The 22,111-nt window shown below is 38.9% G+C and overlaps 2 protein-coding genes across 3 annotated transcripts in view; one reads left to right on the top strand and one right to left on the bottom strand.

Annotated features, from left to right (window-relative positions):
- The window catches only part of GPALPP1 (GPALPP motifs containing 1), a 32,329-nt gene extending 28,214 nt beyond the window's left edge, over positions 1 to 4,115 (bottom strand). For both annotated transcript variants that reach the window (XM_084879452.1, XM_084879451.1), the window contains exon 1: positions 3,894 to 4,115. In XM_084879452.1, the coding sequence (XP_084735578.1) occupies positions 3,894 to 3,981 (88 nt within the window). In that variant the 5' untranslated portion in view covers positions 3,982 to 4,115. The remainder of the gene's footprint in view (positions 1 to 3,893) is intronic.
- Positions 4,116 to 4,133: 18 nt separating this feature from the next.
- The window catches only part of NUFIP1 (nuclear FMR1 interacting protein 1), a 35,151-nt gene continuing 17,173 nt past the window's right edge, over positions 4,134 to 22,111 (top strand). Inside the window, exons 1-6 of the mRNA XM_084879423.1 lie at positions 4,134 to 4,610; positions 6,843 to 6,925; positions 8,211 to 8,309; positions 9,443 to 9,505; positions 10,501 to 10,577; positions 18,913 to 19,005. Of these exons, the coding sequence (XP_084735549.1) occupies positions 4,199 to 4,610; positions 6,843 to 6,925; positions 8,211 to 8,309; positions 9,443 to 9,505; positions 10,501 to 10,577; positions 18,913 to 19,005 (827 nt within the window). The 5' untranslated portion in view covers positions 4,134 to 4,198. The remainder of the gene's footprint in view (positions 4,611 to 6,842; positions 6,926 to 8,210; positions 8,310 to 9,442; positions 9,506 to 10,500; positions 10,578 to 18,912; positions 19,006 to 22,111) is intronic.

The following is a 22,111-nucleotide window of genomic DNA, read 5'->3' as shown; positions in this document are numbered from 1 at the left end:
GATACATGCAAAAAAATGAAACTAGACCATTTTTTGACACCATACACAAGAATAAATTCGAAATGGCCTACAGACTTAAAACCATAAAAATCCTAGAAGAAAGATAGGTAGTAAAATCTCGGACATTCCTTATAGCAATATTTCTTCTGATAGATCTCCTTGGGCAAAAAACAAAAGGAAAAATAGACAAATGGGACTACATCAAATTAAAAAGTTTTGCACAGCAAAGGAAAAAATCAACAACATGAGATGACAACCCACTGAAGGAGAGAATATATTCACTGATATATCTGATTAGGACTTAATATCCAAAATTTATAAGGAACTTACTTAACACCAAAAAACCCTCAAACAATCTAATTAACTAAACGGACAAAGGACCTGAATAGACACTTCTCCAAAGAAAACATACAGATGGCCAAAAGGCATATGAAAAGATGCTTAATGTTACTAATCATCAGATAAATACAAATTAAAACCACAATGAGATATTACCTCACACTTGTCAAAATGGCTATCGTCAATAAATGAACACACCACAAATGTTAGCAACGATGGGAAGAGAAGGGAAGAAAAGTTGTGCACTGTTGATAGGAATGCAAACTGGTGCAGTCACTGTGGAAAGCAGTATGGAGTTACCTCAAAAATTAAAAATGGAACTGTCATATGGCCCAGTGATTCCACTTCTGGAAATTTATCCAAAGAAATCCAAAACACTAATTTGAAAGAATACCATATATGTACCCCCTAAATTCACTGCAGCGTTATTTACAGTAGCCAAGATTTGGAAACAGCGCAAGTGTCCATCAGTAGATGAGAGTATAAAAAAGCCGTGATACATTTACACAATGGATTACTAGTTGGCTGACAAAAAGAAAATCTTACCCTTTGTGACAGCATGTATACACCTGGAGAACATTGTGCTAAGTGAAATGAGACAGAGAAAGACAGGTACCATGTAATTTCACTCAATGTAGAATCTAATGAACAAAATGAACTAACAAGGAAAATAGAGACGGAGTCATAGAGAGCAGGCTGACATCTATGGAGGATTGGATGGGAATTGCAGGGCTGGGTGAAGGGATTGACCAAAGAAGAGGGAAAAAAAAGAGAGAGAGAGAGAGAGAGAGAGAGAGAGAGAGAGAGAGAGAGAGAGAGAGAGAGAGAAAATTCATGGGCACAGACAACAGTGTAGTAGTGATTGCTGGGGGAGGTGGAGGAGGGCATAGGGAGGATAAATGGTGATGGAAAGAGACTTGACTTAGGATGTTGAACACACAATGTAGTGTACAGATGATGGGTGGTAGAATTGTACATCAGAATTCTGTGATATTTAGTTAACCAGTATCTCCCCAATAAATTCAGTAAAATATAAATTAAATTAAAAATCAAAATATATGAAAATTAAGAACTTATGTTCATCATAATATACTAATGAGAGATCAAAAGGCAACTCATAGAATTAGAGAAAATATTTGCAGCACACATCTCTGAAAAAAGATTCATGCTGAAAAATGACTTTTGTCTAGACTATATAAAGAACTCTATAAATCAGTAAGAAAAAGGGCATCTCAAAGAAAAAATGAGCAAAAGACTTGACACTTATCCTAATGAGAAAACAAAAACAAAAAAACAAAACCATGAAAAGGTGATCAACTTTGTCACCAGAAAAATACAAATTAAAGCTACAATGAGATATTGCTACAAATCATCAGATTTAAAAAACAGATAAAAGTATTAGTGAGAATATGGAATGAGGATTCTCATAATGCTGGTGGGAATGTAAACTGGTATTGGAAACTGGTAGAATCTACTAATGATGAATGAATATATGCATATCCAGTGACCCAACAATTATAAGATGAAAAAGATTGAATGTTGCTACTCTAGGTGGAAACATGGCCGCCAGATAGTCCAAGAACAAAAATTAGATTGAGAAATGGGAGAGTTACTCTTTTGACTTTATTCTTTTCCAACTTTAGTGTCAGAACCAGGCTATGAATTAGAGCAAACATTAAAGGAGATAGATATGCATGGAGGAGTCTGAAAAGCATTTACTTGGCAAATACAAAGTGCTACTGTGTTACGGCCAGAAGTTTACAGTGCAATAGTGGAGACAGGTAAGCCAACCAGTTATCCGAAAACAATGTGTTAAATACATGATGTAATTAAGTAGGGGGAAAAAACCCATGAGTAAAGAAGAAGGCATGACAATGCTTGGGAGAGTTTTGGAAAGCTTCACTGAGGTGCCATTTAAGTACGGCTTTCAAGGATGAGGTAGGAATTTGTCAGGTATGTTAAGTGCAGAGTGAAGCCAGATTAGAGAATTGGTGAACTGCCAGAAACTCTAACTGGTTTGAGATGCAATGACAGAGCTAGAAGCTAGGATGGATGGTCAGGCTAGAGAGCACAGCATCTTCTCCAAGAGCCAGAGACACTGTATATCAGAAGGCAGTAAGCCAGAGTACTGACTTCATTCTAAATAGGGCTCCACCACTGACTACCTGTGTGATCTGGTAACAGCCTGAGCCTCAGGGAACCCTTTTGTAACATGGAAACAAAAAGGGGGGCTCTGCAATAACATTGACAAGGCCACTGAGGGCCACGTCTGGGCAGGTCTGTTCACAAATTCCTCCTGGGCAGGTCATAGAAGGTAGTCACACCCCAGGCCTATAGCTTCCTTAGCAAAGTCAATCTTCACTCTAAGTGAGCCCTGTCCATTGTTCTTATGAACTTAGGACAACATAACTTTTTTTAAAAAATGTTTTATTGATTTTTCACAGAAAGGAAGAGAGAGGGATAGAGAATTTGAAACATCGGTGAGAGAGAATCATCCATCAGCTGCCTCTTGCACACCCCTCACTGGGGATTTGCTCGCAACCAAGGTACATGCCCTTGACTGGAATGGAACCTGGGACCTTTCAGTCCGCAGGCTGATGCTCAATCCACTGAGCCAAACCGGTGGTTTCGGCAAGGACAACATAATTTTGAAAAGATACATAATTTTCTTTTCTAGACCCCTCAAAGGCACAATTGCAGGCACCAGAGCACAGGCCCACCAGAGAACACAGGGGCCCTCTTTGTTATCTTGTTGCATACCATCTTATGTGCTGTAAATGTTAAGTGACTATCCTGTACCCACCAATGTAAAAGTGTTTCTTCACTTTGCTTTTTATTTAATCCTAGAGATTCCCCCCCTTTGCTTTCCACCCCTCCCTTAAACTACCACCAATGGATTTCATGTACCTTCCTTACTTTATTCCCTTTGATACTAAATACATAAAGAGAAATGTAAAAACTTCCCTTCTTTAGAGCATTTTCTCCATCCGTTCAGATCTTTATTCGGGGCATGTCCACAAAGATTTGGCTTAAATAGCCCCGCTGCTGTGGCTGAGCCTCGACCCCATGAACTGGGAGACCACGGGTCAGATGGCTGGGCTCGGTGTCCAGAGGGGGACGTGCAGGAGGTAGCCAATCAGTGATCTCTCTCATCACTAATGTTTCTATCTCTGTATCCCGCTCCCGTCCTCTCTCTGAAATCAATGAAAATATTGGTTTCCATAAAACTTTTCTGTAAGCTTGGACAAGTTCTTTCCTCGACAGAAAGAATAATCTCTAACTTAGTACAAAGCTGCCACGAGGATTAACTGACTGTGTATTGATAGTTTCGCAAAGCGTCCAGCCATTTAACGCTAAGTGGGAACACATCACTGTTATAATAATTACAGGGCCGAAACTCGTTTCTGGGGCCCTCACGGCCTCCTTTCCCCTCGGGTACGGCTTGGGAAGGAAAGTTAACATCCCACTCCCCTCTCCCCCGCTCTCCAGGCCTCACTGGCACCCAGAACGCGGGGCAGGCAGGAAAGGGCCGGGAGGGCCCGGCAGCAGCTTACCGGGGCTGGGGTCCCGCTCCTCGTCCCCAGCTGCCCCGGGGGCCTTGAAGCCGGGCGGAAGCGCTGGCCCGATCAGATCCCTCGCCATGCGCGGAGGCCGGTACGGATCACGCCCGCAAGTCTATATACACAGCGCAAAGCCTTCCTGCTAACCAGCCTGCAGTCCTTGGCAAATGCAGAAAGTTTTCCCGGCGCTGGCCGATGACGTTTCAGTGTGTGATTGGCTGAGCGCGTCATCGCGATGACGGAAGTGACGTAAAAGACCTGCGCCACTTCGCACGCTGGGTTCTCTGCCTGAGGTTGGCATGGCTGAGCCGGCTAGCGGGTTCGTGACTCCCGCGGGGTGGTTTCCAGCCCCCGAGCGGATCCCCACGTTGGGGCCCGTGAGCGACCCTGTCCCGCTGCAGCACAAATGGATGCTCTGGGCCATGTTGCCGCCGCCGCCGCCGCCTTCCTCGCCGCCGCCCCCCGCCGCCGGGCCCGCGCCTGCCGCGGATGCGCAGCCATCCACGGGGATCCAGGCGCTCCCCGAGGCGCCCCCGCGCTTCGACGCCCAGGTTCTTCCCGGGACCCAGACCCTCTTCGACACCCAGTCCCGCCTTGATTCTCAGCCTCAAATCAACGGCCAGCCCTCCTGGAGTTTCCAGGCTTCATCTTGGCACTGGAGACCGTCTCCCAGCAGTTTTCCTCCGCATCAGACAGCCTACAACGCTCCGGGTAAACTGCCACTCCTCCCTTTGCTCTCCTTCTTTCATCTTCAATTCTCTCCCCCCCCCCCCTCCTCCCCTTACCCCTCTCTGATTTTGCGCTGCACTCTCGGGAGTCTGATCATTCATGTCTCACTATTTGTCCGGCAGGAATGTTTTCCTTGCCCTTTCATTCAATTTAGCAGGTAGTTATTGAATTCCAGCTATGCATCAGGAGCTGGGAATGTAGTAGGAAACGGCTGGTGTAGGAGAACAAACAAAATGAAGGCGTATTTGAAGGCCGTGCGTGCTGCGGAGGGAGATAAAGAAAGGAAAGATGGGTAGTGCAGTTTTCAGTGCCAGTCATAAGGAAGGTGACATTTGTGAAAAGACATCAAGAAGGTGAAGGATCAGACCCGTGGGTGCTTCTGGGGGAATAGGGATACAGGTAGGACGAACTGCAACTGCAAGGGACTTGAGGCAGGAACTGATGTGCAGATCATTGTGTCTAAGGAGGAACGAGCCTGGCGTAGAATTGTAGAAAATTGCGGATAGGGCAGATCTGTAAGGGCTTTATAGTTGATGGGGCTTTTGTTTTTATTGTTGTGATATGGGTAGTGCAGCGGAGTGACATGATTTGATCTATGTTTTTAAAGGATTAATGTGACTACCAATAGGAATCGAATGAAAGCGAGGTCAGTTAGGGAGTTAGTGCAGTTTTCCAGGTGAGAGATACTGCGGACTTGGACCAGGGTGGGGCTCAGGAGGTGATGAGAAATAGTTGGATTCTAGATATACTTTGGAGGTAGGGTACGACCCAAATAATTTGCTGTAGGTAAAGAGATACGAATAACTTAATAGTAGATTGTTGTTGTTTTTTTATGCCAAACAAGTAGAATGTGGGTAGAGCTGATTTGGAGAGAAGACCAGGAGAGAGTTTAAAATATGTGGGTCAAGTAGAGATGCTGAGTAGACTGTTAGCTATCTAGTATAATACTTTCAGGGGAGATTTGTGGCTGGGATTGTACATTTAGGTGTCATCAGCATATTGATCATATTTAAAGACATGATATTGTTCACTATTCTCAAACTTTGCATAAAATTCCTTTTACATTACATTGAATCTAAATCATTGTTTATCCTGTGCCAAATGCTAGGAATACGAATGTGCCTAAGGCAGTCCTAAGTCAGGTGAGATGGTTCACAAATGTAAATCACCATACAGTGTGCTGGTGATAGAAGCATATGAAAGTGCTTTCCCAGTGTTGAGGCATTGGGAGCAGCTTTTGGAAGAAATGTCTTGGGAGATGTGTAGGAAGAGAGATTTTGAAGGCAGAGGCAAAGAGGTGTCAGTACAAAGAGAGTCCTGAAGATTACAGCATTCTAGTGTGACTGAAGCAGAGTACGTGAAAGGTATGGGGAAAGAGTGAGAAAATACACCAGGATTTCAGGAAGGACCCTCGGAAGACTTTTGCAGAATTGGTGTCAATATGCAGGGTCTGTTGGAAGAAACTGGCAAACCATCTGGGAGGCTGGTTCAGTAATCTAGGTGAAAGATCAGGGCTTCCGAGTTTGGTTATGGCATTAGAGAAGGAAAAGGATTTAGGACAGGGGTTCTCTACCTTTCTAATGCCGAGACCCTTTAATACAGTTCCTCAAGTTGTGGTGACCCCCCAATCATAAAGTTATTTTCTTTGCTACTTCATAACTATAATTTTGCTACTGTTATGAATCGTAATGTAACTATCTGTGTTTTCCGATGGTCTTAGACAACCCTGCTATAGAGCCTAAGACCATCGGAAAACACAGATAGTTACATTATGATTCATAACAGTAGCAATATTACAGTTATGAAGTAGCAATGAAAATAATTTTAGGAGAAAAAGTATTTCACAATGTTGTTTTCTGGTGTAAAATTGGTGTCGAAAGAGTTAGATAATGTACTGTTTACATTTCTAATGTTTGAAATACTACATTATTGCATATAATGTCTGAAATAATCTGAATTTTGTCAGATTAGCTTGTCCATTGCTTACATGCCTAAAGCATTTTTGGACACTTAATCTTACCACCATGTATTAATTTGAAAAAATGTTTATTTGGTAGATTAGTCTTAATCTTCGGTAATTTGTTCAAACTGCTATTCTTAGAAGGGGCAGTTTACCACTTTTTAACTCAAGTATTTATGACATATGCTACAGCAAATAAAACCTTAAATAATTGTTTACTTGCAAACATTTATGGATCTCTTTTTGTTTTTCAGTTAAACATTCTTATTTTCCACAACAATATGATGCAGAGTTTACTGACTTCAACTTCCCTCCCAGTGGAAAACATAAAAAAAAGGTATTTTTTAAGATGTTCTTGAATGTGATACTTGGTCCCTATGTTACTCTTTCATATCTGTGCTTCTATCATAACTCTTTTAGTGTTTGCACCCATTATTGACACAATGGAGCCTTGCTATAATAAAATCTTTAAGGATCTTAGCTTAAGTAAAAATTTCAAGTGAAATCTTTTTGAGAAATGAATGAAAAAATTATAGATAAAGGAAACATTGAATTCATTTCATTATAGTGTCAAGAGTAAGTATTATTGAGAATTAGGATTGTAGATAAATGTAAATGTTATTAAACCTCAATGAAGTAAAACATAATATATAAATTATATATGTATATTACTAGAAGATTGGTAGGGGTGATGGAATTAAAAATCGTTTGAATTTTTTTAAAGAGGAATAACTTAGTTATGTTCAGAAACCAAGTCTTAAAATAGGCTTGCTTTATTCTGATGTTTACAGTCTGGCCTTTCAACTTTTAAAGTATACAAATAACGTTATTAGTTTAGAATAAGTTGAGTAAGACTCTTTATTTTGGCATGAAAATATGTAGCTAATATTAACAAAATATTGTGAAAAACTATACTTATTAACATCTCAAAATTAAATATAATATTTCCTATAGAGTTTCTCATTGTAATTTTTTTGTTTTATATTTAAGCATAAAAATAGCAAATTGGTATAAAAAATAACTAATCTTTACCTAAATCATTGTTTTTCCCTACTGTAGTTTTAAACCTATATGATTGTTTTTTTTTAAAGATGAAATGTTGTTTTTACACTAAATACTTATTTCTAGATCATCTTGATATATGCTCAAGTAAGTCTTAATTAGGTTACCACTTTGCAGGCTATTCCCTTTTTTAAAATTGATTTCAGAGAGGGAGAGAGAGATAAAAACATCAATGAAAGAGAATCATTGATTGGCTGTCTCCTGCATACCTCCTACTGGGGATTGAGCCTGAAACCCAGGCCTGTGCCCTTAACTGGAATTAAACTCTTCTATCCACAGGCTGGTGTTCTATCCACTGAGCCAAACCAGCTAGGGACTATTCACTCTTACATTAGCTCTACTCATATTTAAATTTTTTGTTGTGTCTACTTGTCCTAATATAATTGCTTAAAATAAAAGAAACAGCATTATACCTTTATTAGTAATGTCTTAAGGAATTTCTCCCATGTATAAAGATTATGTGAAAAATCAGAGTATGTATTACTAGAAGGATAGTTACATTTTTATTACTGATAAAAGATTTTTCGCCTAAGCCTAATGCCTCTCATTTTTGTTCACAGAAAAGAAAAGAACCAGTTTTCCACTATTTTTGTGATACCTGTGATCGTGGTTTCAAAAATCAAGAAAAGTATGACAAACACATGTCTGAACATACGACGGTAGGTTTTGTTTTGTTTTTTGTTTTTTATTGATTACAGAGAAAGGGAAAGGGTGAGAGAGAGAGAAACATCAGTGATGGGAGATAATCATCGATTGGTTGCTTCCTGCATGCCCCCACTAGGGATTGAGTTTACAATCCTGCCATGTGGCCCAACCAGGAATTGAACCGTGAACTCTTGGTTCATAGGTTGATACTCAACCGCTGAGCCATGTTAGCCAGGTTATCCTGAAATAATTTAACAAAATGGGTATTATTTGGTAGAAATTCTGTGCTTCTTTCCCTTAAAAGCTTATAGCTCATAGAAATGTTTGATGACCTGATAAATTGGGACAGTGACCCTGGGGATTCGCAGTTTGAGGGTGGAGAGCCCACTGCTTCAGGAAGCAATAAGATGGCAGCAAAGAAGGAAGGTCTGGCAGCTGTCAGTATGTGTGGGAGCCTCTGCTTTGTAAGAGAGCTGGTTCTCCCCTCCAGTTGCTTGTGCACCTTTGTAAGTTCTTTTCCTTCTAAGGCTGCCCTTGACCATTTAATCACACTCTAATTTTCCATGGCCCATCACACTCTAAAGATGGTCTGGACCTTATTAAGCACTTAATCTTTTTAACCAGAATATTTGAGAAGCAAAATTAAAGAGGAAGTTCTTAGTTTGGAAAAGATCCTCTTTGAGGTTATAAAAATGCCCCTACTTTTAGGAATAAAGTAAATAGTATATATTACTGTACTATGTACTTTGAAAATGTCATTCTTTTTAAAATATATTTTTATTGATTGCAGAGAGGAAAGGAGAGGGAGAGAGAGAGAAAGAGAGAAGCATTAATGATGCCTCCTGCACACCCCCTACTGGGGATCGAGCCCACAACGTGGGCACGTGCCCTTGACTGGAATGGAACCTGGGACCTTTCAGTCCGCAGGCCAACACTCTATCCACTGAGCCAAACCAGCTAGGGCTGTAATTTCTTTTTAAATAACTGTTTTGAAGTGATCTTTGTTTTGCTATTGACATAACTATGATTGACAACACCATATAGATGGGATAACTATGTAATATGGCTAAAAGACATCTGTATATATAGTAATGGGCATATTTAACATAGAAAACATTGAATAGTCTTTTTTTGTTTACTCCTACAGTGTCCGGAAGTAGATTGCTCTTTTAGTGCACATGAGAAGATTGTCCAATTCCACTGGAGAAATGTAAGTTCTTGTGGTTTTATTTATGTTTTTTCAGTATGTGCTCTTTTCATTTCGTTGATCTGTTATCTTCATTTTACATAGCATAAAAATAATATTTATGCAGTACTTTGTAAGGCAATTTTATATCTATTAATCAATTTTATCCTCACAAACAACTATGTAAAGTAGATAAATATTGGCCCCATTTAAGAGATACAATAATGATTTGCCAGGTCCTCAGAAACTGATTCTTGCATTTGAGTTTTTTAACTCCAAATTCTGTGGTGATTTTTTTCTACACCATGCTTCTTCAAATTATTTTGTGTATTCATTATTTCTTTAGCTACTTCACTCAATTTTGGTTGTTAGGTCATTAATTTGGGTCTTTAATATCAGTTGAAAAGTGGATGCATTTACTTTGAAACCAAAATTATGTTACTCCTTTTTTTTGTTATCAATAGCACTTATTCTATATAATAAAACCCTAATATGCAAATCGACCAAACAGGACAACAACCTGTTGCTATGATGTGCACTGACCACCAGGCAGCAGACACTCAATGCTTGAGCTGCTTCCTGGTGGTTAGTGCTCTCCCACAGGGGGAGCACTACTCAGCCAGAATCTGGGCTCCTGGCTAGTGAGCCCAGAAGTGGTGGCAGGAGCCTCTCCTGCCTCCATGGCAGCACTAAGGATTACTTGGGGGATGTCCACCTGCTGGCTTAGGCCTGCTCCCCTTTGCCAGCAGGTAGACATCCCTCAGGGGGTCCCAGACTGAGAGAGGGCACAGGCCGGGCTGAGGGACACCCTCTCTCACCCTCCTTGCCTGTGTATTGGGCCTCTAATCTAAATATACAGGACATTTTTCTTTAAAGGAAAAGTCATAATAAGGTTGGTTTTAAATCCACTTACTTGGTTTTAAATTTTGAGGTATAGAGTCTCCATTATCCCCCATAATGTTAAGATTTAGTCTAAAGTATATAAGCATCCTGATGTTTAGCAGGCTTTTTCCCCCTAGATGCATGCTCCTGGTATGAAGAAGATCAAGTTAGATACTCCAGAGGAGATTGAAAGATGGAGAGAAGAAAGAAGAAAGTGAGTAAAAAGTTTAGAACTAGTGAAATAACTCTTTTACTGTGGCAAGGCTGAGTACTTAAAAATAATGACATTGCTCAAACTGCTGCTTCTAGAAAATCGTACCTCCTCTCTCTTTCAAGTTCTGCTCATTGCTTTAGCCCAGCTGAAATCCTGCCACTTTGGGGATAGTTTTCTTCATTTGTCTACAAAAATATCTTGCCCTTCTTTGAATAAGGTATCTGGTATCTGCTCTGCCTTTTAGCTTAGACATTTTATATTGTGCTCCTATTGATGAACTTTGCATATTTATCTTTTTTAAAAATGACTTATAGGCCCTAGCCGGTTTGGCTAAGTGGATAGAGTCTTGGCCTGCGGAGTGAGGGGTTCCGGGTTTGATTCCGGTCAAGGACATATGCCTGGATTGCAAGCTAGGTCCTCAGTGGGGGGCATGCAGGAGGCGTCAAATAAACGATTCTCTCTCATCATTGGTGTTTCTATCTCTCCCTTCTTCCTTCCTCTCTGAAATTGATGAAAATAAAAATTTTTTAAATGACTTATAGGCTTTACAAATGTAAGAACTATCTTTTGCATCGTTGTTTATACCCCATGGTGCCATAGATATAAGGCATCTTATAAATGTTGATATATATAAATGGAGCTTGGAAATATTTTTATGATATGTGTACTTCTATTTTGGTACTTATAAGTAAGTGGTTGGAGAAATCTTGCCAAGACTTTTTGTTAATCTTCACCTGAGAATATTTTTTCCATTGATTTTTTAGAGAATGGCAGAGAGAGAGAATGTGAGGGAGGGAGAGAGAGACAGAAACATCGATGTGAGAGACACGCATCTATTATTTGCCTCTTGCAAGTGCCCTTATTGGGCCAGGGATCAAACCTGCAATCCAGATATGTGCCTTTGACTGGGAATTGAACCCATGATCCTTTGATGCGAGGGGCCTACACTAACCACGGAGGAACATGTTAAATTCATGTGTTAAACTATACTTTTAATTATTTTTAAAGAAATTGGGCAGAAGAGAGCCCATGAATTCATTTTGTTTGGAAGTATCTTACAGGTCATTTGGACACCATGATCAAAGCTCACCCTCCCCAGTTAAAAAAATGTATAGACAAGAAGTTATCATTGAAGTTAAATGGTGGCAGACGTGTCCAAGGAATACTGCAGGAATCTGATTCCTTTAGGAATCTTGTGATAGATTAATGTGTGGAGCTGGCAACAGAACAGTACTGGAATGGTGGTCATACGAGGAAATGTTAGAAGCCTTGGAACTAGTAGAAAGAATGGCTACTCACCAGAGAAATCAGCTGTTTCCACATGTTCCCTCTCCACAGCATAGTTTATTTACTGCAATGTCAAAACCGAGTCCTGTCCGTTTTCACACTGAACTTTTGTTGAACTTTTGTATTGGTCAAAAGAAAAAAATAGAAATTGGACAGAAATGTGTTTATCTGAGTAATAATTATGGTTGTAAATTAGTAATATAACTAATACCCTGTTTCCCCGAAAATAAGACAGTATCTTATATTAATTTTTGCTCCCAAAGATGTGCTAGGTCTTATTTTCAGGGGATGTCTTATTTTTCAATGAAGAAGAATATGGTACACATTTATTGTTAAATGAAAATAAAGGAAATTTATTACCTGTATACAGTACGGTAGTTGTCAACACAAACCAGACAAACTGTGAATCCTACAGTATCAAGAATTTACTCATTTATTCAATGACAATCATGTCATCATCTTCTGGAACATCATCATAACAATCCAATTCCTGAATTTCCTGGTGAATTTCTTGTGACTCCATTTCTTTCAGAATCAGTGGACCAAATCTCTCATGTTTAGCAATAGCACTGTCTTTAAATGAGTACTTCTTGTCAAGGTAGCCTGCTCGCAGTGCATTTGCAATGCAACTGTCAGTGATTTTCTCCCATGAATTCTTCACCCAATCACAACTTCTTGCAGTTTAGGTTTCACAAAGTTTCTGAGACAGAGCCTGGGGGGTGGGGGGGGGGGGTGTTTGGTGCTTAATTTAGAGGGATGCCTTATATTTCACTCAGACGGAAACCTGTAAGTAAGTCTTATTTTCGAGGAGGTCTTATTTTCGGGGAAACACGGTACTAATTAAACTGCTGTGGTTTTGAACATTAAATTCTCACTACATTGGACAATCACTGAGACAAATCCCATTGATTGTATTTGAATGCAATACTTTCTAAAGTAGCTTTCCCCATAGGTGTGTGAACTATGCCCTCTTGTGGTGGTGTGCAACTAGTGCTTAAATGGAAAAAAATCTACTGACTAAAGAAACTTAGAATTTTAAGATGCACACTAGCTTGGGTAGCATGTATTTATATAAAGTCCCTGATAGAAGACTAATTTGACTTTCTAATGTTAGTGGAAAATTTCAGCAAACTTTGCATTTATGTTACATTATGATACCTTTGAATATTTTCTTGACAATAGTTTATCTTGGAAATTAGAGGTAAACATTCAGTATTTGGAAAGGCAAAGATTTTACTATATATGGCCAAGGTCACTGGAAGTAGATAGGAGTAGACTCTTACCTTGAATATTCACTCATGAGATGTAGGATAAATATACATGATGTGCCCATGAGACCATAGACAACTGAAGCATTTTTAAGTTTAATCATATAGGGATAGTAATGACTGGTCAAGGGATACTTGGAGTCTCTGGAAGGCAGGCCATCAATTCGTTTTGAAAGGCTTCTTGTAAGAGGGCTAGTGCCTGCTCACTCCTCCATTAATTTTAAGGTATGTTATACATGCAGTGAAATTTACCTCTTCAATGCATAGTTCTGACAAATGTGTATATCTGTGTAATCATCACAGTGAAGATGAAGAATAGTATTCTGTCACCCCCAAACATTCCCTCATCGCCTTTGTGGTTGACTTCTCCCCCAACCTTTAGTCCCTGGCTACCACTGATCTGTTTTCTGTTCTTATTTGTATTTTTGCAGAACATTATACTGTAAATGACTAGAGGCCCGGTGCATGAATTTGTGCACAAATTCGTGCACGGGTGGGTTCCGGCTGCCTTGGCTCCAATTGGGGTGGATTGGGGCTGGGCCTTTCGGGAGGAGGAGATGGCAGGAGGTTGGCTGGCAGTCTGGCCCACCTGCCCCAATTAGGGTCAGATCAAGGCTGGGCTGGCTGGGGGCTTGGGGAAGGGGCTGCGGGCGATTGGCTGACAGGGCCTGCCCCCGATTGGAGTTGGGGTGTCGATTGGGGATGGGGCTGGCCATGGGGAGGGGCTGTGGGTGGTGGGCCGGCCACCCCACGCCCAAATGGGGTAAGGTGTACCAACTGGGGGCCAGCGGCCTGGGAGAGGGGCAATGGGTGGTTGGCTGACTGGCCCTGCCCCTGATCGGATGTGGGGGGGGGGGGTAATCTGAGGTGGGGTCAAGCAGGAGGTTGGTGGACTGGCCCTGCCCCCTGTTGGAGTGGAGGATGTGATCAGGGGGGAAGGGTTGCAAGGTTGGCCAGCCAGCCCCACCCCCTGATCAGGCTGGTTGGCTAGTCACAGTGGGCATCATAGCGACTGGTTTTTATGGCCGTTATGGTTACTGGCTTTTTATATATAGATACTATACTGTCTGTAGCTTTTGAATTTGTCTTTTTAACTTAGCACAGTGCATTTGAGATTCATTTCTGTTGTTGCATGTAGCAGTAGGCAATTTATATCGCTATTCTGTCCCATATGGGTGTCACCTATATGAATATGCCACAGTTTGTTCATCATTTCCCAGTTGAGGAACATTTGGGACATTCCCAGTATTTGATGATTATGAATAAAGCTTTCACAAACTGATGTTCAGGTTTTTGTTTAGAACATGGGTGTTTATTTGACTTAGGTAAATACCTAGGAGTTGTATTGGTTGGTCATATGATAAGCATGTTTAGTTTCATAAGAAACTGCCAAAGCTTTTAGGAGGTGAGGTTTAAAATCAAGTTATACCTAGTTGGGCATGGAAAGCATTCACATTACATAGGATGGCTAGGATACAGTGGTGCTTATATCAGTTAAGATTTTGCTCCAATAAATGGCACAGCAACCTTACTACTGTGGCTTAGCACAAAGAGGTTTATTTCCCCAAGTGGAAAAGGCCCAGAGCCTCTGCTGCTGCTCATCAGCACCATTAGGCACAGGCTCTTTCTTGTCACTCCTTAGTAGGTGGTTTCATTTTCATGTCCCCAGGAATTTCCGCATATCCAAATATTAAGCCCACATTCTAGGCAGAAAGAAGAAAAAGGCAAAAGGCACCCATAGTCCAGTTTGCCCCTATTCATTAGGAAAACAGTAGCTTTGTTTTTAGCTCCAATCAGGAGACTTCCATGTGGCTCTCATTGAAGTAGGTTGCTTGGCCACCTCTAGTGACAACAAAGTTGCTCGAATATCCCCAAACAAAATTGTTAAGGAAAGGGGAGAAGAGAGAGTAGCATTTGACTAAGTGCTTGGTGGGATTGTTGAATTTTAAAACTCTAAGAGGTACTTAAAACTCCATTCTGAATAAATGATAAAAGAGCAAGTGTGTAGTATGTTTATTGGTGATTCTTTTTGTGTAGGATAGGTGGGGGGGGGCAGAGGGGAGAGAGTTTAGTTATATAGTTTCTAGAATGTAACCTAAGTGTACTTTATAAATAAAAAATATGATAAACATTTCTTTTGGCATATTTGATCGATTTCTCAAAAATACACTAATCTTCTCTCCACTAGCAGTTTTTTAAAAACCTATTATGAAAATATATTTACTTTTAAAATTTATATTACCCTCAATTTTAAAAAAATGTTATTTGAACTCCTAAAAGAGTACATTTCACATTGATATGGCAGAATAGTCCTTATGTCTTGAATTTTATCTTTTTTGTGAGAGCTACATTCTTTCTGAGGAAGCCATTGTATATTTTGACAGGCAGGAAAGAAAGACCACTTTCCACAACTAACCTGCAAAAAAAGCCAAAAACAAACCAGTTTGTTGTTTTTTTTTAATTCAGAGAGGAGGGAGAGGGAGAGATAGATAGAAACATTAATGATGAGAATCATTGATCAGCTGCCTCCTGCAAGCCCTCTACTGGGGATCGAACCCACAACCCAGGCATGTGCACTTGACCGGAATCGAACCTGGGACCCTTCTGTCCACAGGCCAAAACTCTGTCTTTTGAGCCAAACCGGCCAGGGCAGTTCTTAATTCCTGACTTATGAAATAGAAATGCTGTGTGACTTGGCATTAGAGAAAGTGAGTGGTAGAGGTTTATCTCCTAAGCCTCTGTTTTAGAAACATTGAGACATGTTTTATAGCAGATGGGAGTCCACTAGGTGGTGTAGTTTTATGACATTTATTTCAGAAGTAGGTCAGGAAATCCTTTGAAATTGTGTCCCCAATTATTTCAGAATTCCAACAGAGGCGGGTCTGCTCCTAAAGAATGCTATATATTTTTTGAAGTTCAGAAAGATTTTGAAATAAAAATATAGTTGTGGGTCAGTGAGAGTAAAGAAGAATTGTGTTTTTATAGAGAACAGGATTAGGGGAGAAGTCTTTTAAGTGGGTAGTGATTTGGGGATAAGGAAAAGAGAGAATAATGCAACCAGAATGATATATGCTAAAGTTATGGTTGGCACAGTTCTGCCCATTTATTGACTCTAGTGCTTAAGGTTATCACTGGAGGTGTAAAGAGAAGGTCAAGAGGTGGGATGAAATGAAATAGGAAGATGAGAGAAAAAGGGCTTATGGTTTCAGGGCCAGTTCCTTTTGGGGTATTGGGAAAAGATGGAAGTACAGGAAGAAAAGAGATTTTAGCAGATAAAAATAGAGAAGCCAACTGTGAAAATATCACTTATTCCAGTGTTTATAAACTTACGTAATATCCATTTTTGAACAGGAGATACTGGGCTGAGTTTTATCTGTATGTGATTGTGCAGTGTAAGACAGTTTGTGATTTTTTTTCAACAGAGTTTGAATTGGTTAATTCAGTTGTACTACTTAGGAACCTGACCTGTGACCTTCATCAAAGCTCCACGCTTATCTTTATTATATTACATTGCAGGAGGGGCTTCTTGATTGCTGTGTGTGTAACTCTGACTTATATTTCTGTATTCCTGTTTTGGGATAATTTGTTTCATTTCATCCCACCACTTTACCTTTACCCCTCCAGTGACAATCCTTAAGCACCTGAGTCAATTAATGGGCAGAACTGTGCCAACCGTACTTGAATATGCCAGAAAGAGAAAGTGAGCTTTTTAAAAAGACTTCCACCAAAGGAGTTTCCACAATTTCTAGATGTCTCATATAAGGGATTCATTTCACATCTCACCTAAACCACTTGCTATAACAAACATTTACATTCTTTGTTATTGAGAATATCTTAAGTAGCATCTGCTTGTATGTTTATGGTATACTCGAGTACCAAATCTTATTGTTTAGCATATGGCCTAACATGTTAAGGGTCTGCAGGAAACAGAAGAAAAATCTTGAGGAAACATAAGTAGTATGAATAAGTGAATCTCAGAGATATGAAGGGTGTTGGGTAGCTATGAGTTGCATGCCTAGATGCTGGGGCCTATGAAAGTCATCACCTTTTTTCTCATTGTTTTGGTTTTGTGTATTCTGTCTTCAGATTGAGAAAAGCTACCATCCTGTCTGTGAGATTGTTTATTGTCACATCGCCTCCTCTTTTCAAAGCTGCAAATAATTCCAGTTCTTTTCATCTTTTTTCAGAGGTTATATTTTTTATCCTGCCAATCATCTCTGAGTCTCTTCTGAATCCTTTCCAAGTTTTATTTTTCCTCAACCCTCCTTTTCAGTTTAGAAATACGAAACTGGACACAGTGCCGGGAGTTTCTAACCACTTCGGAGTATCGTGAGAGGAAGATTTCACACTTGAACATGTGCCAGAGGCCATTTCACATAACCTTAGATTATGTTTGCTTTCCAAAAGTGTAGTCTTATGGTACTGACTTGCTGTCAGATTTTTATCTCTTGACCTTGATCTTTTCTTCTTACGTTTATTTATAGCTTGTGTATTCATCATCTTTTATTTATAGAGTTTATTTTTGTTAGCCGAATAGATTGCTTTGCACTGTCCTCATTGAAATTCATTGCCTTTTTTTCTGATTACTTGACCATTTAATGTCATTTCAATTCCTATCTTCCAATGTGGCCAAACAATAGGCTTCATATTGTCTGTGTTACTTAAGTTAGTGATGCAGATTTTAACAAAAAGTAAATAAGAAAGGAAGAGGTAGAAACAATGGCAGAATAAGATTTGTTGATGTTTCTTAAAATTTTCTAGTAGCAGCTTGGCTGAGTGGTAAAGATCTGTTTGTGTTTTCCTCCTGTGCTTTTTATACTTCTAAGATTTACTCTCCTACACAACTGTGCCAAGGAACAAAGAAAGCTTTGTCAGAGCATTTTATCTTGCACACTGCTATCGAACTTAATCTTAATCACTGCCTTGTACATCCCTGTTCATAACTTGCAGGGGCTCCCCATTGCCGCTGAATTAATTACAAACTTTCTGGTCTTCCACTGAAGGCACATTTTGGCCTCACCCTTTCTATCTGGTCTGATTGCCTGTAACTATGTTCATACAGAATGAACCACTTGCCATTCCGGGTCTCTCACACTTTCTGAGGCCTTGTTTGTCTGCATTGTTTGCTCTGCTTAGAACACTCGAAAGCTTTTCTTTCTGATTTGTCGATTAACACCGCTTTAGACCAATTTCTTCCATGTTCCTTTCTTTCTGGATTTCTCTAGCTCAATGTGATCTTTTCTTCCACCCTCCAATCTTTATATTCTTTGGGGATAGTTACTATATTTTGTCCTTTGTTAAAGCTGTTTGTGTGCTTTTCTTATACTACGTGGTGGACTGTCTTTTTTGAGAACAGTCTCTTCCTCATTATGGTAACTTTGAATGTACCTACTATGTATTTGCGTAAGTAATTACATGCTTTTTTTTTTTCTACAGGTATGTACACACTGTATAGTTGAATTGGACCAGTTTGAGCACATTGTGTGATATATTTGATTTAAATTCTAGTGTAAAGCTCCTTACTACACAGACTGGTAACAAAAATTGTGGACTCACAGTTGGTCTACACTTTGAGAAGCACTGTTATAATCGACTTTTTTCCCCTTAAAAAGATTTTAGAAGGATTTAAAGGTTTATATAAATTTCATATGAAGGTTTATATAAATTGTTTATCATGTTAGTCATTAAACCAAGATTGATAAATACAGCAGTTGCTTGATTGTGTGTTTACAGTTGTTTTCTAAAAGGCCTTTTATAATTTTTTTAACTTTATTTTGTAGAAACTACCCAACTCTGGCCAATATTGAAAGGAAGAAGAAGTTAAAACTTGAAAAGGAAAAGATAGGTGCAGTATTGACAACAACACAGTTTGGGTAAGTTCCTTAAAATTGCGTGCATTCTCACTTCTTATTTTAAACAATTACACTTATAAATAAAAAAGAGAGAATATACCAAAATCTTAAAATCTCTACACTCCCAATTCTGAAATATTTGCTTTTGTACTCTTTTGCTTAAATTTTTTAAAATAATAATTGCCCTATATTTGTATGGTTTCCAGAAGATTTATAATTAATAAGCCTTTTCTGTCTTTGTCTCCCAGCTAAACAGTTTTCCTTCCCCAAATCAGTCCATTTTTGTCCTTTCACAGATATCCCATATGTATATGTATACAACACATAGATAGTAATCTTTTTTCTTTTTTCACACCATGCTACATCTTGGTTTTTAGCCAAATAATATATTTGTAGATTGTGCCATGTTAATATATAACAGGTCTCTTCATTCTTTAAGGATGTGTAGGAAGCGTAAGGATATCCCACAGGGTCTTTTTTTGGTAACTATTGACAGACATTTAAATTCTTACTAATCTTTTACTAATAAAAAGTTGCCATTATTGTTCTATACATACATTTTACACATGTGCAGGTATTTCTGAGGATGGATTCCTAGAAGAGGATTTGCTGTCAAAGAATATGTGTATTTGTAATATTGATGACTAACTGCCAAATATCTATTATAGAAGTTGTTCTGATTTACTCTTCTACCAGTAATGTATGAGATGCCCTATGTTCACTATCCCTCATCTTCATAGATTTTTTTTCCAGAATATTTTTCATTTTTTTTAGTGAAATGTATTTTTAATATAAGCAAAATATACGAATCTTTTATGTACAACTTGATAGATTTGTGTACACACACAAACAACTATACACCTATGCATTTAGGCAATTGTGTCATTTTGTGAATATTTTAAAGTGTATTTATGCAAAGTTTGCCTACTGCACACCTAAGCTATATGCTATATCTTATTGCTCCTTGGCTACAAACCTGTACTAAATACCAGTTGTTAACACAATGGTAAGTATTTTATGTCTAAACATAGTAAAGGATAAGAAAAATACTGTATAAAAGATTAAAAATGGTATTCCTGTATAGGGCACTTTCTATGAGTGGAGCTTGCTGGACTGGAAGTTGCTCTGTGTGTTTCCAGTGAGTGAGTGATGAGTGAATGAAAGCCTAGGGCATTACTGTACACTACTGTATACTTTATGAATTTATAATGTTTATAAAATGCAATTTATAAAATATATTAAATCAAGCACAAGAGAAAATGATCAGTCAATAGATGCAGTAAACATGATATGTATAAGACTCTACTAATGTAACTCAGTATACTGTTTTACAGTAAACTTTTTTTTGTAAGTAGAGAAAGTGTTCTAAAGTAACAATAAAAAGAATAGTTTAGTAAAAAGAAAAAAAAAAAGCCAGTGTCATTTTTTACCATTATTCTTTTGTGTGTAATTTCAAAATTACTTTGTGAGGTTCATTTATATTGTGTGTAGCTATAAATTGTTTATTTTTATGGCTGTGTAAAACTCAATTGTGAGAATATATATCTTCTCACTGTTGGACATTTGGGTTGTCTTCAGTTTGGGCTTTATGAATAAAGCTGCTGTGAACATTCTTTGTTGAGGTATTAGCAAAGTAAATTGTTCTATGGTTCTCTGCAAAATTTGGAGCATATAAATGATTTCTTGGAATGAGACTTCGTAAAGATTATGGTGAATCTAAAAGGATTAAGAACTTACGCATTGCAGAGATATTAAATGAATACCGGAACAGGTGAGCAGGAATTCTTCCCAGGGTGTGTCTCACAGAATCAAAAAATGAAGCTGAAGCCAGGACCAGAGGAGTTCAAACAAGGCAGGAGTTTATTGCAAACAAACACAGGCTCCTCACTCAGAGGGGTTTCAAATGGGTTGCCCCTGAAGCTTTCTGCTCTTCCCTTATGTCTGCTAACGGCCTGCTTTTTGTCTATCTGTGCCTCTCTCTGATTTCTGGACTTTTTGCAACATTTTGTTTTGCACTTGCAAGAAAAACATCCTTGTTTCAAAACACCCAGTTTTTCTGCATACTGTTTTCTGCAAAACACATTTTTTTGTTTGTTTCAGCTAGCTCCACTATAATTCTTTCTTCTGCTCCTAACCCTATCTATTAATTCTGCTTTAATTTCTTTCAGTAATAACTGCCATTTATTAAGGGCCCAGTAACTTGTTCTAGAAGCACTTTATGGTAATTGTCTCTGCATCTCTGATTCCCATTCTACATACAGATGAGGGAGTAAATGGACTCAGGGATATTAATATTGTCCAAGACACAATGAGAAGATGGCAAAATTAGGATTTGAACCCAGATTTCTAATTTTTATACTTCGAACTGCAATCTCTATTATTAATGGAGAAATGAATTTTGCCTGATGACAAATTAGGATAAGCATATGTATCTTTGTGAAAACTCAGTCCCACCAAAGGATATATAGTCTTATATTATAGTCTAGTGGGAATAGACCTGTTTGATTTTTTGTTAATCCTCACCCGAGGATATTTTTCTTATTGATTGGGAGGAGGGGTGAGGAGAGAGATTGATTGGTTGCCTCCCCTACTTGCCCCGACCAGGAATCAAACTCAAGACCTTTGGATGCCCAGGTGGATGCTCCATCTAGTGAGCCACACCAGCCAGGGTATAAACTTTTTTCTTTTTATGGCCCTTTTTTGCCCTGGCTGGTGTGGCTCAGTTTGTTGGGCTTCATCCATGCACCAAAAGGTTACCAGTTTGATTCTCAGTTAGGACACATGTCCAGGTTTCAGCCTGATCCCCATAGGGGGCGTGCAGGAGGTAGCTAATCAGTGCTTTGATCTCACATCAATGTTTCTCTCCCTTTCTCTTCCTCTCTCTAAAAAATCAATTAAAAAATAATAAAATGGCCTTTTTTTAATCTACATATAGTTTACATTAGAATATGCTCACATAGTATTTGTTTTCCTTCTAAGAGGAGTAATTGTAGTGGTTGACAAGGCACTTAACTTGAGGTAGCTGTGAAACTGTGCACAGTCTATAAGTTTATCCTCCTATAAAGTAAATAGTACCTGTCTAATTAATTTCAAAGAGCTGTCATGAAAATTAAACAAGGCAATATAT

This window comes from Pipistrellus hanaki (assembly GCF_964339955.1).
Source record: "Pipistrellus hanaki genome assembly, chromosome: 3".
Lineage (NCBI taxonomy): Eukaryota > Metazoa > Chordata > Mammalia > Chiroptera > Vespertilionidae > Pipistrellus > Pipistrellus hanaki.
This window is presented reverse-complemented; position numbering and strand designations above follow the sequence as displayed.